The sequence below is a fragment of the Phyllobates terribilis genome, unplaced genomic scaffold (assembly GCF_046119375.1).
Source record: "Phyllobates terribilis strain yellow unplaced genomic scaffold, ASM4611937v1 Scaffold_1__5_contigs__length_1240528914, whole genome shotgun sequence".
Taxonomy (NCBI): domain Eukaryota; kingdom Metazoa; phylum Chordata; class Amphibia; order Anura; family Dendrobatidae; genus Phyllobates; species Phyllobates terribilis.
This window is the reverse complement of record NW_027362761.1, coordinates 64375958-64392187: the sequence shown is the minus strand read 5'-3', so window position 1 is coordinate 64392187 and position 16230 is coordinate 64375958. Positions and strand designations below refer to the sequence as shown.

At 42.8% G+C, this 16230-nt stretch overlaps 1 protein-coding gene across 1 annotated transcript; it reads right to left on the bottom strand.

Moving 5' to 3' along the window:
• Positions 1 to 1673: 1673 nt before the first annotated feature.
• SLC25A51 (solute carrier family 25 member 51) lies at positions 1674 to 11803 on the bottom strand. The gene is made up of 2 exons (XM_073651900.1): positions 11604 to 11803; positions 1674 to 3500 (listed from the first exon to the last, which is right to left on the bottom strand). The coding sequence occupies exon 2, from the start codon at positions 3452 to 3454 to the stop codon at positions 2558 to 2560; it is 897 nt and encodes a 298-aa protein (XP_073508001.1). The 5' UTR covers positions 3455 to 3500; positions 11604 to 11803; the 3' UTR covers positions 1674 to 2557.
• Positions 11804 to 16230: the final 4427 nt, after the last annotated feature.

The window sequence follows — 16230 nt, the reverse complement described above, 5'->3', positions numbered from 1 at the left end:
TGTAGTCAAGCATATTCAGGAGCTTTGTATAAGCCCATCCTTGCTACTCATTTTCTACCCATGTACAGTGTAAACAGAAAGCTGTCGGCTGCCAATCAGTGGTGTGGGCAGCAGCGTTATACAGAGCTGAACATGCAGAGAACTGCTAGATCTGCAGCAGATAAAACTGTGATTTTAATCAAAACAACAGCAAGCAGCTCAGTAATTGTCACATCGCTGGAATCAGGGTCTCTTCTCTACATCATGCTGCTCCCAGATAGGGTAGCAAAAACCTGGCGACAGACCCCTTTAAGCTAGGAATACCCTTTTATTTTGAGGGTAGGCAAAATGGTTTGTTTGCATTATAAACTACACTTTTGCTATATATAATATCTGGGTAAGGCTATGTACCCACTATGCAGAAATGCTCCGGATTTTTCCTGAGCGTTTCTGCATCTCCCTGGCAGAAAAAACGCATGCGGATGTTACATGCGTTTTTTCAGCCAGGGACAAGCGTTTGTCACGCATTTTGCACATGCGATTTCACATGCGGGTTGCTAAAAATCGCTTGGAAAGTGCTTGACAACCTGGTCACACTATATAAATCCATGCAACCAGCATGGATTTATATAGTATGACCAAGTTAGTTTAAAAAAATAAATAAATAAAAAAATAAAAAAACATATTCCCCTTCTGATGGTCCCCCGGTCTCCTTCTCCGATGCGTCCGGTCTCCCCGGTGTCTCGCGGTGGTGTAAAAGGACCTTGCATGACATCATTTAGTCATGTGACAGGTCATGCGACCGCCAGCGTCAGCAGTCGCATGACCTGTCACATGACTAAATGATGTCATGGAAGGTACTTTTACTCCATCGCAAGCCACCGGGGAGCCAAGACATACCGGATAGACCGTGGGCCATCAGAAGGTGAGTATCATGTGTTTTTTTTATTTTAATTTTTTTTTTTTTTTTTTTTTTTTACTTTTACAGGTACTATGGTACCCGGGTCTGGATGAGAGTCTCCTCTTCTCCAGACCCGGGTACCATCCGCACATTGAATCGCAATCCAAGCTAGTCCATCCTAAATAGGGTAGAGCCCCCTCTTTTACATCTGTATGCTCTAACTGCACATGTGGAAGTTATCTGGAAATCGCACCCCTATTAACGTCTAAGTGCCTAAGCCTGTGTCAGTATATACATGACTCCCCAAAATAAATTTAGCGGGCAGCACTTGGATAACCAGAAGTATCAGTGTGGTAGCACTGGAACCATAAACTGGCTTATAGTTTGTGCAGTGTGTCAAAAACTATTCTTTTATTGAACAAAAAAGCAGTTTAAAAACCCTTTATAAGTTTTTTTTCCCCCAGCCTTTGATTTGGACAGTGCCTAATTTTGAGCATTTTCCATGAAAAAAAAAATATCTTGGAATGAATGAAAAACGCGGCAAAAAAGATGATAGAAGAGAAGAATTGACATGTGAAACAGCAGCAAATAAGCATCATGTGCATGAGATTTCAGAAATCTCATTCACTTTGCTGGGACAGAAAAATGCTACGTTTTGAGGCAAAAAAGTGAAGCAAGTAAAAATATAACCCATCAGAATACAAGTATGTATATTGTTTGACACAGGTTAAGTAAATGTGTAAAGCGGTCTAAAAAGGTTGTAAACCGTTCATTGCGCATTTGGGCAGTTTGGCATGAAGTTAATTTTTCCAAAGCGCTGCAATTTTTAAAAATGTCCTTATTCTAAAAATTGCACAAATTATGTTTGCTGTGATGAACATAGCATATTACAATTACATTTGGCTTTTCACCTGTAGTTTCCATTATTCTCCCTGAAGTGAAGGGCAATTACGGTAAATATGACAAAGTACACCGTAACTATACTGTACATATCAAAGATGTAATGCAGAAAAAGTGACGATTACATGAAAGAACTCCATTTCTTTTTACTTGGAAATGTCTCATCTCACTTCTCGGATTGTTTGACCTATCCACAACTATCTGTAGGTAAGAATTGTTCACAGAGCACAGACTAGAGTTTTTTCATTTATATATACTGTATATATTTGATGGGCCACATTGTCAGACATTAAACCTTATATAGGAAAACATAAAAAAAAAAAATAATAATAAAAAAAAAATAAGGGTCTGCTTTTCCCAAACAATAAAAAGTCAAACCAGTTTCAGAAGAAATTGGCAGTGGTAAACAGATCAGTTATAAAAGTGGCACCCATTTTACATAAAGTTGTGGAAGGGATTATGCGGAAAATCCAACACTTGTGCGCTACAACCAGAGACCAATGGATCAATTCACTTGTGTATGCTTAAATACAACATTTGACGACGTACAGAGTAATATCATTGGAAGCAAAAGGCTTAGTGACTGATAAATATAAGGAACAGACAGGCACTTGTGTTTACCAGACACAACCAGTCTGCTCTAAATAAGTTTTGTTCCATTGCAATGTTAGTGAAGCACACAGACAGCCCTGTATTTTTTTTTTTTTTTTTTTAAACAATTTGATCCCTTGTCTGAAGGAATACATATCCCCATGTGATCGTGTCTCCCTGTCCATGTCAGAACAGTTTTAATAGCAGCTCATAAGTTGCATTGATGATACCCCAGGACAAAACAGATCGGTTAGAGTTAAGAAGGGCCCCACGAAAGAGGTGCGTCAGTTTCCTATCACGTTCTGTCCAGATGGTCATGAACACTTTCCCAAAGGAGGTAAATTCTCCACCAATCTGAGACTGCATGCGGGCTTTTACCACATTAATTGGGAAAAACAAAATACCCAACATGGCTCCGAGCAGTCCACCACAAATAAAGTCATTAAGTACATGAGCACTGGAGGTTTTAGCCTCTGGCAAACACTGTTTGATTGGGGTACGGAGGCTAAAGAAAATTGCATTGCTTGGTCCATTCCGGACCAATATTGGGACCAGACCACGGTAATATTCCCCAATTCCATATGGTCGCAGCACTTTAAATGCCTGAAAAGTATTTGTAAATCGGTCATGGTGTTTGTAGTCCTGAAGCAAAGTCTGAACTCTCTCAAAAGGCGTGAGAAAAGCTTCAGTTGTTCCAGCAAGGACTGCTGCTACACTCCGTGTCACAAGCTCGGGAGCATTGTTATGCCTTAACAAGAGACTTGAGAAGTCTTCATAAAGGCCAAACATCAGGGCAAGAGTTGTAGTCTTCTGCAGGAGAGGAGGCAATATTCCCCGATACAGGTTACGAATCCCATCTTTCTCCAATTGTCTGATAGCATCCCTTATCCTTAATCCATAAAGCTGTTGCCGGAATAACACCTTCTGGATGGGGAAGGTGACTGCAATGTTTGTGAATGCGGCACAGTAGCCACACACATAATGTTTACCAGCGTCAAGAGTTACTGTATGTTGCATAAGGTCTTGCTTTGCAGCTGGGAGAACCAAATCACTTTTTCTTTTTCCATGTGCTTCTGAATCCATCACGTTCAGATTGTAGATATGCCTTACAGAAAAACCGTTGCTTCACCTAAAATGAACAACAAGTAGTTAAAAAGAGTACATCTATATAAAGTGTGGCAAAAAGCAATTCAAGATAACAAGCAGAAAAGTAAACATAATACACAGCCACAAAGTAAAAACTTGCCAAAATCTGGAACTGGAGATCTGCCAGAAAGGTCACAAGCTATCAATTGATGTCTGATATGTTGTCATAGTGGGCAGTCTGCCATCAGAAGCTGTTGTTACTCACCCAAGTGCACCCACAAAATAATGTTCATTGTGTGTTCAAATAGAAAGCGTGACTGCTGCAGCCAATCAGTGGCCATAGCACTGATGCTAGTGGCATGGAATATGGCCGCTGAGCCACTCTTGCTACAGTGAGCACTTGAAGCTTGCAAACAAGAACTGGATGAATACCAGCTAGTCTTTTTAGGTTATTTCAGTCTAGTTACTCCTCCCCACCCCCAACAACCCTTTTGAAATAATGGGACAGTCCAAGTGAATAAAGAGGGGCAGATTTATTAACCTTCATGACTTTTGACGTATATGTACGACAAAAGTAGTGTTCCTGTTGTGCCATTTGCGGCGGAATAAATTTAATCTTCTTATATTCAACACTCTGGACTGGACGCTGTCTGAATTTCTTTGAAAGCTGTGACATTTCCAAGTGGGTTCCTTAGTAAACATGGACCTGCGTCCCATACAGGGAGTGCTGCCAGCTACAGTTTTCATAGAGCCAGCGACTCAGACTGGTCGTCTGTCTCTCTATGATGAGGGACATACTTGTGCTTCGGGGCGGGCCTGTGGGCAGGTGTTATCTAGCTGATCAGGCCTAGAGCACCAGGATAAGACCCTCCCTACAGTCCCACCCTGGAGCACGGGCATATCATCAACTCAAAACTGCAAACACTGATTACACAAGACGTATTTCTTCACCTCAGGTTTCATATTAATCAGTGCAGCAGCCCCAACATGACACTGCCTGTAGTTTACTTAGCAAAATCCTGCTAAAAGGTTCCTTTTAACACATTAATCAACTGATGTCCTTTATATCAAGCTGTAAAACAGCACAAAACACAGCAAATAAAAACAATAAAATTATATCAGCTATATGGAATACAAAGGAATTTAGCAACCTGATTAGAGACAGGGCTTTATTGTTACAAAATCATTGAAGTATCTGTCAGAACGTGCAGATTTAACTGTGGACATCGTGCTTGATGGGATAATGAAAAGAGCCGTAGATTCCGTGAGGCAAGGGGTGGCACTCCCGGACAGTAGCCAAAGACTAATGTTGACATGCAAACAGACTCACACCAACTCTAGTGTTTTCATTCAGGCCATCCAAAAGCCGCAATTTTCTTAAAAAAGAAAAAAAAAAAAAAAGGATTCTGTTAATATACGTCTTTTGAAGGCGTAACCTAAAAAATTTTTAGCTGGAGTAAAAATTGGTATGCATGCTAAATAGGAGCATGTTTACAATGACCATTAAACAGACTGACACATGGTAAGGTTTTAATACCAGAGGTTAGGACCATCCCGATTGACACTGGTGGGATAGCTTTAACGCTGAATGTCACTAACTTACCATATACTCCATGTAAAAAATGAGAAGAAAAAAAAAAAGTGACAACTGAACCACTGTTGCTCTATTTAGAGACCCATAACTTCTATATTTTTTCCATCTATAAGGCTAAAGGCTTCCATACACAGACTAATATCAACAGGTTCAGCTGACAGTCTAATGTGTATGTGGGGGCCAGCCGAGATATCGATCAGGCATATCCGATTTTGGACCGCCAAGCACACTGTTCTCCTGAAAATAAACCGGTGGCTTTCTAATAGAAAACACAGGAATTCTCGGCTGAACGAGCACTACTATTTAAGGGAGACAGCCGTCAGCCAAAATTTTCATCCAAACCATTGTTCAGCCAAAAGCCAACTTAATGTGCATGGTCAGCTTCACCTGCCTCCTATTTTACATAATGCATCTAGTAGTGCGGGGCTAGGTAAAATAGGAGGCAGGGCAGTGAAGGCACAGTGAGCTGTCATAAGAGCATACAGATGAATATGTAAGCAGAGCACCAGATAGAGCACCCCCCACAGGCCGCCCTGGAACACGAGCATATCATTATCTCCAAACTGAAAGTAAAGATTACACAAGAACCACAGGACGGATTTCATCAACCAAGGTATCATTTTAATCAGTGTAATCTCACCCTCCTGACAGTGTATGTGATTTACTGAGCACAACCCTGCTGCCAGGTGCGCTTTAAGTGTAGGTGACATACCCAGGAAATTCCAATATCACAGGTCTGAACTCTGTGTCAGTGATGGAGAGACTGAATGCCCAAACTGCAATCCAAAACACTTATTTATCGCCAAGTGCCAACACGGCAATGTAACTTAATATTGAGGTTTTAGTTTAGAAAAAACAACTCATACAGAGAGCAGGCGGGGCAGCATAGAGAAGCCAGACAGGAGCAGGGGTATGAGACTGCAGATATAAAGAATATGCTGCCCCCAATCCTTGCACATGCCTGGTATATCCTCCCCTTCCTTGTATATACCAGCCGCCCTGCCATCAGTGTATATGCGCCGCCAATCCTGGTATATCCCCCCCCATCATTGCATATGCGCCCCCATCCTGGTATATCCCCCCCCCCCCCCCCATCAGTGTATATGCACCCCCATCCTGCCGGTGCCGCTGTTCATCGCATAGATTAAAAAAACAAAAAAAACAAAACACACTCCTACTCCCCTTCCTTCCTTCCTTTCCTGAAGCCGGCAGCTGACTTCAGCGTCCAAGCGACGGGGGCGCATGACGTCACTGCCATGCGCCCAGTCGCATGTACACTGATGTCAGCTGCTGGCCACCAATTGGCCAGCAGCGTGTATTGGGGCACACGGGCCTGGCAAGTTCATGTGCTGCAATACACCAGCTAGATATGCATCCAAGAACGCACATTTGGCTGAAGTAGGGGCTGGCGTCGGCAGGCTCAGAGTCCTCACCTGCCGGGCCTAGCAGCGCTAGTGCTGAATCGATGGCGCGCATGCCCCCTCCGGAGTGCATGACATAGAGCAGTGCTGGCGAACCTATGTGAATGCAGTCTAAAGCAGGGTTCCCCAACTCCAGTCCTCAAGGCCCACCAACAGGTCATGTTTTCAGGATTTCCTTAGTATTACACAGGTGATAATTGCATCACCTGCACAGGCAATAATTCCATCACCTGTGCAATACTAAGGAAATCCTGAAAACATGACCTGTTGGTGGGCCTTGAGGACTGGAGTTGGGGAACCCTGGTCTAAAGAAAAGTGTCGTAAGCAATAAGACATTACTCGTAGGTGATCATTTTCACAAAGCATCAGCACATGTCACTGCAGTACCTCCGATCACAGGACATTCCTTCCAGAACACTACATTTACATGTATAATAAACCCCTTCTACTAATATAGTATAAACAATAACACCGCTACAGGGGGCGCTTTTACTCTCCACAGTGCAAGACCCAGAGTGCCTCGCAGTTACCTTTAGGACACATTTACAGGAGATGAGCTTACCTGTATACTAAAGATCCTTGTCCTCCACAGACACAAAACTGTTTTGAGAGGTGAGAAGTATGAGCAAATACTGCACTAAAAAGGTACATTTTATTATTTCCACAGCCAAATTCTACAACTGTATTTACGGTCCGAGTGCTGTCCTTGAAAATACAGAAAGCACTCAGACCAATGTTACTCAAAGTTTTTTTTCATAGACCAAATCTGCACATGAAGGGGAAAGAAAATAAAAAAATCGCAGCATGCACTAGTTTCTTCTGTGTGCCAGATGAGACTTGTGCAATCAAATTTATGGGTACACAAAAAGCTCCATACAGAGCCATCCTATAGCATCTGATTTTTACATACAAGTCGCAGTTCTTTTATACAGGAAACTAGTCTTGTAAACTTTTAATAACTTATCTATAAAATGGATTTCACACCAATAGCAAATGAGAAAAAAATTGTTTACGTTTTCTTGATGACATGAAAAAGATTTTTTTTTTTAATACGCTTGTGTGAAATTAGCTTGCTTCCTCACCTACAAATTATCTCGCTACAGTCGTCCACTAGCACCCATCCTGAATTGCGTGGGTCCGTACATTTTAAAATACATAATGAAGTCTGCAGCTTAAAGTTTTAATGATGACTTTTTTTAAAGTTATATTTTAGAGTCTATTCAGAAAAACACCTTAGAACAAAAGGCAAATATTCAGTATACTGCGTTACGAAAAGGAAACAAACCCTAACCTAAAAATGAGCGCCACCAACCTCTGCACTGGGAATAGGATACATGCACATTATCTGCAGATTGTGCATGCGTCAGGCCAGGTATATGTAGACAGGACATCAGCAGCAGCACTCCCCTCCCATGGTGGAAGTAGGCAGCGCCGGCCAACCCCTTTATAATAAGACCTGATCATGCAACATTTTAGAAAACAAATTTTGTTCAGATAGGAGCCATTTACAGACGACTCGGACAGAGCTGCACAAGTACATTGAAAATCTCTTTAACCCAGCACTTTTTTCCAAAGACCAGCGCTATAATGTGAGATTTCACTGGACCAGAAAAAATAGACTTTGCGCGGAAGTAGTAATGTCATCAGACTATGCCACTCTCTGAAAGAACAGTCTACTATGGAGACAGGTCTGCTCATTTCATTAACCAGAAGGGCTCAAATGTAATATTATTTTAGTTGGCTAATAGGAGCACTTAGAGATTAATCCATACTTTATAAATCCAGTGGATTTATGAGAGAAGAGCTCTTCCATTCCCCTCTCACCAGTGATTGATCTATACATATGGATACACAGATCAGTGAGGAGAGGCCGGGGAGTGCTCCCTCATAAATGTGTACGTCATTCTCTGATCACTTAAATTAGCCAAACAGCAGAATATTCTGATTTTTTCCACTATTTTGTCTAATATTAGTTTAAACCTGTCCTACAAGTATGCAGCATAGTCTGGTGCCCAATCAGCTTTAAAGGGATATTCCATCTCCAAGATAATATTATGAATACTACTAATAATAATTATTATCTACAATTAGAAATGTAGTATAGTATTTTTGATTTGCTATGTCTCTTTCCTCATGTGCAGGTATTGCAGGACCTTAGGTATCCATAGTTACGTCCACTGATAGAGTGACAGTTAGTTAGCTAGCTGCTAGTGGTCGTAATCGTGGATACCTAAGGTCATGCAATGCCTGCACATGAGGTAAGTGGCATAGCGAAACAAAAATACTATACTTCTAATTGGAGGTATTTGCTAATATTATACCTACAACAGATTGGGATAGGATCTTGGAGATGGGAATACCTCTTTAACCCTTCCCTACTACATGTACTGTTTCATCATATAGTAGGTGTATGGAGCCAAGTCTACTTCTCACAGTACAGATGTTATCTGTGTTATACAGCCAGCACCTGTCTAACAGTCTCTGCTGTTAACCCCTATCCCCGTTACTGTCATGTTGGCACTCCTGGACTAATAGACAGCAGTGAAACTCATTATATAAAGTCATTACAGAGTGATCTATTTCAAGTGTTTATTTCTGTTAATGTTGATGATTATAGCTTACAGCCAATGAAAACACAAGTCATAATCTCAGTAAATTAGAATACTTTATAACAACAGCTAGAAAAATGTTTTTAAAATCCGAAATGTTGGCCTACTGAAATGTTTGTTCAGTGAATGCACTCAATACTTGGTCGGGCTCCTTTTGCATCAATTACTGCATCAATGCGGCGTGGCATGGAGGCGATCAGCCTGTGGGACTGCTGAGGTGTTATGGAAGCCCAGGTTGCTTTGATAGCAGCCTTCAGCTCGTCTGCATTGTTGGGTCTGGTGTCTCATCTTCCTCTTGACAATCCCCCATAGATTCTCTATGGGGTTAAGGTCAGGCGAGTCTGCTGGCCAATCAAGCACAGTGATACTGTTGTTTGTAAACCAGGTATTGGTACTTTTGGCAGTGTGGACAGGGGCCAAGTCCTGCTGGAGAATGACATTTCCTTCTCCAAAAAGCTTGTCGGCAGAGGGAAGCATGAAGTGCTCTAAAATTTCCTGGTCGACGGCTGCGCTGACTTTGGTCTTGATAAAACACAGTGGACCTACACCAGTAGATGACATGGCTCCCCAAACCATCACTGATTGTGGAAACTTCACACTAGACCTCAAGCAGCTTGGATTGTGTGCCTCTCCACTCTTCCTCCACTCTTACTTTCATCTGAAAACAACACCTTAGACAACCGAGCATCAGTCCAGGTCTTTTCTCCTTGGCCCAGGTAAGACGCTTCTGGCATTGTCTATTGGTCATGAGTGGCTTGACACAAGGAATGCGACACTTGTGGCCCATGTCCAGGATACGTCTGTGTGTGGTGGCTCTTGAAGCAATGACTCCAGCAGCAGTCCACTCCTTGTGAATCTTCCCCAAATTTTTGAATGGCCTTTTCTTAATCCTTTCAAGGCTGTGGTTTTCCCGGTTGCTTGTGCACCTTTTCCTACCACACTTTTTCCTTCCACTCACCTTTCCATTAATATGCTTGGATACAGCACTTTGTAAACAGCCAGCTTCTTTAGCAATGATCTTGTGTGGCTTACCCGCATTGTGGAGTGTGTCAATGACTGCCTTCTGGACATCTGTCAATTCAGCAGTCTACCCAATGATTGTGGAGCCTACTGAAACAGACTAAGGGACCTTTTTAGACGCTTAGGAAGCCTTTGCAGGTGTTTGTTAATTATTCTAATTTTCTGAGATAATGACTTGTTTTCATTGGCTGTAAGCCATAATCATCAACATTAACAGAAATAAACACTTGAAATAGATCACTCTGTAAGAACTCTATATGAGTTTCACTTTTTATTTTGAAGAACTGAAATTAACTTTTTGATTATATTCTAATTTAGTAAGAAGCGCGCGTACGTGCGTGTCACACTTTTTTTCAAATCTGAAATTTGTTAATCGCATTAGGTAAAATGTCATACAGAAAAACCACAATCCAAAAAAAAAAAAAAAATCAAAATGATGCATGTATCCTGAAAAATAACCATTAAAAATTACAGCTCGTGTATAATACTTTACAAGTTTTCTATCGCTGTAATTGAACCGATGTCAAGAGTCATGATCCCAGGTCATTTATACTACATATGAAATGCCTTTATAAACAAAACCCAAAAACACAACGGTGGAAATGTGTTTTTTTCTTTCCGCAGAATTTCTTCCTGCTTGAAATTTTTTCAGGACATTATATGGTAAAGTGAATGGGGTCTTTCAAAAGTACATATTGTCTTGGGGAGAAGGAAAAAGAAAAAAAAAAAAGTCCTCAGTTATGTCGACAAAAAAAAAAAAAAGTTATGGTGCTTGAAAGGAAAAGAAAGATGAAAGTGCATAGACAAAAATTTGCTGTGGCAAGAAGGGATTAAGGGTGTTGACTGGGGGAAGGGGCAAAGTTTATTGACAAAAGGTTTAAAATAAAGCGAAGCGATATTCACAAGGACCCCGCAGGTCTCTTCTTGCAGTGGCGATGCCCCAGACTCAGGGATACGTGCAGTGGGAACATGTCGCTGCGATGCCTCGCTGCAGTTTTCCAACCCTTCCTGAACACCCGGTAATTGCCCATTAGATGCCATCCACCCCGGTACTTGGGCCATTTGCAGGTGTGCCCGCTTGTGTCACGTTATGTGCTGTATGCCTGCCAGCAGCATTATATAATGGAGGCCATTACTTCATGTCACAAACCCATAGCTGCTCAGGCACCAGCCCATCCATTCCCCCATGTCCTGCTGAGTCCCTGCAGCCAGGCCTCCATAATGAGCCCCTTCTGACCAGAAGAACCTACATTCCCCAGGGCCTATAGCAGACACCTGCCACCTGAGGGTCTCCATACACTGCACATCCTGGCCTTGGTCTAAGCCTCAGTGCTAGGAGTCAAGCCCCAGCACGCCTGGCACCACAAGCCCCAGCACGCCTCCGTCCTGAGCGCAGCAGCAGGCCTGCTCTCCACATGGGAATGCACTGAGCTGCTCTCCAGCAGCCGGCTCTATCAGCCTTCACGTTAGGGTGTGTCTTTCACGCTCGGTTGGCCTCTCACCTTCCCTCACAGCTCGCCATGCCATTGTTAGCTCTGTCCACCCAGCACAAGGTGTCCACAAGTCATCCTCTATGGCATTCTCATTCCCCACCTCGGCTGGTGACAGTTGTGGAAGAGTGGGCGGGCTGCATACAACTTACTTCCGGTAGCTTGAAAAGAAAAAAAATCTATCCAATCCACATACCCGTTGCCACGGCGGAGAACGCATGCGCACAATCATGTCACCTTCAGGCACCACCTGGTCTCTATAGGTGCACGTGACGAATCTGACCAATCGGAGGCCGGAACGCTCCTCTAGGACTGTAGCTTCACTATGAACGTATGTATGCTGGCCGAGTGAGCTTCAATAAAATGGCCGCCGATTATTTATTATTACACCAGGGGGCAGACTTCTTTGAAAAAAGAAACAGATGCTAAATGGAATAGTGCTGCGAACAACTGGCCCCACGATGGCAAATCTCACTCCTGTCCTAAACCTATTGGTGTGTGTGCACACGGGGCTAATACTGCAGCGTGTGGGTGAGATTTCTGTGTACATAAGCCCCTTGTACACCTACCCTAAGACGTGGTCATCTCACTGTATGGGGACGTAACTATGGGTGACAGCGCCATTTACAACGAAATGTGGGGCAAGTTCATTTAATAAAATTATTTTTAATCACTCATTTTTCACACTTTTTGTATATTGTACTCTGCTTTCTCCAACAGTCCCAAAGTGTTGGTCGAGCATGCACCACCAATCCATTCTGATGGGTCATAGTGGTCAGACCCCACCGATCTAGAAGATTTCATCTATCCTGTGCTTTCTCAAGATGAATCTCCAGGAGCGCCCCGATGCCAGCTACGGCTTCATGGTTTCTAGGGGTGGTGTGCTTTTGAAGATTTCTGAAGTTTGTGCCACTGGTTTGAACCGGGAAAGTATGATGACCGCACAGCACCCCTTCCCCGCACAGCATGATGCCCCCAACACTCTGATGTCCCTACACATCCCCCACATACATTATGTGACCCCCACTGACTCCAACACAGCCATGCATATAGTATAATGGCCCCCACACAGCCCTCCACATAGCGCTCCACACAGTATAATGGCCCCTATACAGCCTCTACACCATATACTGGCAAGCCACACAACCATCCACACAGTATAATGGCCCCCACAACACCCTCCACATAGCGCTCCACACATTATAATGGCCCCTATACAGCCTCTAGACCATATACTGACAACCCACACAACCATCCACACAGTATAATGGCCCCCACACAACCCTCCACATAGCGCTCCACACATTATAATGGCCCCTATACAGCCTCTACACCATATACTGGCAACCCACACAGCCATCCACACAGTATAATGGCCCCCACACAGCCCTCTTGACAGTATAATGGTCACCACACAACCTCCACACTGTATAATGGCCCCTACACAGCTCTCATCCAGTGGTGTACCACCAATGGCGGCAGGCCACGTGAGTGCTATGGGGCCTGTGAGCCAGGGGGCCCGGTGTCAGCGCCTGCATCAGCCCCCCGCCACCCCTCCTTCATTGGGCCCCAGCCGCCCCTCCTGCATCAGGCCCCCGCTTCTCTGGCCAGGCAGATGCCGATGCTGCACATCTCATATCTTGATGGTATGGTGTGGTATATGGGGTACAAAGATAGATTCTTCATCAGTGGAAACCTCAATGCCACTGGATATCTAAAATTGCTACATGATGATTTGTTGCCCTCTTTATGCACTGAAGATGGCACTTTCCCTGAGTTTTTCCAACAAGATGGTGTACCACCACATTATGGGTGTCAGGTCCGAGCATCCCTACATGAACAGTTTCCTGGATAGTGGATTGGTCGTCGTGGGCCAGTTGAATGGCCACCAAGGTCTCCCGATTTGACCCCTTTATCTTTGGGGTCATCTGGAGGCAATTGTCTATGCTGTGAAGATACGAGATGTGCAGCATCTGAAACAACGGATACTGGAAGCCTGTGCTAGCATTTCTTCTGCGGTGTTGCTATCAGTGTGTCAAGAGTGGGAGAAGAGGGTTGCATTGACAATCCAACACAATGGGCAGCACTTTGAACACATTTTATAAGTGGTCATAAACTTGTAAAAAACTCATGAAAGAATAAAGTTACATTAAAACCAAGCACACCATTGTTTTTCTTATGAAATTCTCAATACGTTTGATGTGTCACATGACCCTCTTCCCATCGAAAAAAATAAAGTTGGATCTAAAATGGCGACTTCAAAATGGCCGCCATGGTCACCACCCATCTGGAAAAGTTGTCCCCCTCCCATATACTAATGTGCCACAAACAGGAAGTTGATATCAACCATTCCCATTTAATTTAGGTGTATACATTTAAGTGGCCCACCCTGTATATCACCACACAGAGAATGACAGCCACATACCAGTAATCATTAATAAAAAAGAAAAATACCCACCTCTTCATGTTCCTCTGCTGATCCAGTCTCTGCAGCATGTGTCCTGAAGTTCTAGACTGTAGGCGTCATGTAGTGACATCATCGCACCTACACAGAGTGAATGATGGAATAAGTAGCTGTCATCTCCCTGTTCTATCATTGTGTTCAACTGTAGATAACATTGAAAGTATGACACCGAGCAGGTCAGGCTCGGTGTCGGCATCAACACCGGTCCCCCCCCAACCGACTCATGGGCATCAAAGTGGTCGAGTGGTCTGTTGCTATTAGTGGTACGCCACTGTCTATCTACAGGGTAGGTGATAAATCATTGATTGGTGGAGGTCCAATTGCTTGAACCACCACTGATCAGCAGAACAAGGAATTCTCATCCAAGACAGTGCACTTTTATCCCTATTAGAATGGTCTGGCAGTGCGATTGCCCAACTGCAACTCCATTTAATCTTTATGGGACTGTCAGAAAAGGCCGAGCGTTGCACTCATCACTCATCAGTTCCATAGGAAATGAATGTCAGTCAGGGTTGCACACTTTCAGTCGATTCTAACGGAGATAAAAGTGCAGAAAGCAGGAGTATTCATGCTCTGAAGACAATCCGTGCAACAGATGTGGGATAGCATTTTGTCTTTTGTTATAAATGGAAACCATGACATTAACCTCCATGGATCGACAAGTTATAACCTACCCAGTGGATAACTTGTGATAAACTGTTTTCATCGAACAACCCCTTTAAATGTAATTTTACACAGATTTTTTTATTAAAGTTGCATTTTTTATAACATTTTTTTCCATTTTTTTAAGAACATTATACCTATTTTAGTTGAAATCCATTTGCGACCTTAAGTGCTTTCTTTGGGTCAACAGCATGTTCTATGTATGGGTTTTTTTCAGGTTCATTCACTTAGCCTTCGTTATAAAAAAAAACTGAAAAACGCAAGAAAAAAAAAACTGTGTGGTTAATAAAACCTTGCCATTTTACTTCTCCTGTTCATAGGTGATAAGTTCTACCTACTAGGAGGAATACCCCTCAAAGACATTTACACATAAATACTAGAGCTATTACAATTAGGGATGAGCTGACTCATGGATGTTCGGATTTGTTGGGTTCCACTCAACTTTAGCCCACAGATCGGTTCAGGTACCAGAACTGTACCTGAACTGAACACCATAAAAGTCAGCTGAACTTTGGTGCTGTAAAATGGATGTATTAAGGGCTAGGGGGCTGCTAAAGGAAGCAGAGTACCCCCACAGAATTAATCTCTCTCTCTCCTTCCAGGATAAGTCCGTGTTCGGAATTCAGCATTGGAACCCCGAACTTTACAGTTCAGATTCGCTCATCTCTAATTACAATATATTGTACAACTTACATAGTTACATATGTAAATATGTAAGTTGTACAATATATTGTAATTAGAGATGAGCGAACCCGAAGTGTAATATACCGTACAGCTTACAGCTTGAAACAAACCTAGTAACACATTTAACAACATGCCAGATATTAATTATAACTTGAACTAATAATTCTGTAGACGTTTCCTAATTTCTATATAATCAGTTTTAATGCCTCATTTAACCATTTTCACAGTGACGAAACCAACACATTACTTCCTAAGTGAGCTAGAAAAAAAAGGTTTTTTACACTCAGGCTATGTTCAGACAAACTTGTTTTTGAGCAATGTACTGCACAAGAGTAGTGATTATTCTAAAATAAAGAAATAAGAATTATTCAACAGTTGAAACCCCCGCTGCTTTGGTGGTCGCTGCCAATGTTGCAGTGATGACATCTTCTCAGAGTTCTAACAATACCGGGGTTCCAGTCACATCTGGGCCCTGGAGCCCAGTAGGGCTTTATAAGTCCCTTTGGCCCATGTATGAAGACCAATACAAATATTGACCCATTAGACACTCTTTACAGAGACTTTGTCAACAGTTCTGTCAGGTTTGATGGCAGTAATAGCAGAGAATGCAGGAGTATTCATGCTGTCAAGACGACTGAAACCCAAAAGCCCCAATATTAAGTCAAGTTCAACAGACGTGAGATAGCTCGTGCCTTTTGTTATAAATGGAAGTCATGACATAAATCAGCATAGCCTAAAGTCCCCCATACGCAATAGACTAATGTTGTCCAATCCCATTGTATGGGGGCTGCAGATAACTGATTGTTGGACTAAGATGTCGATGGAGCA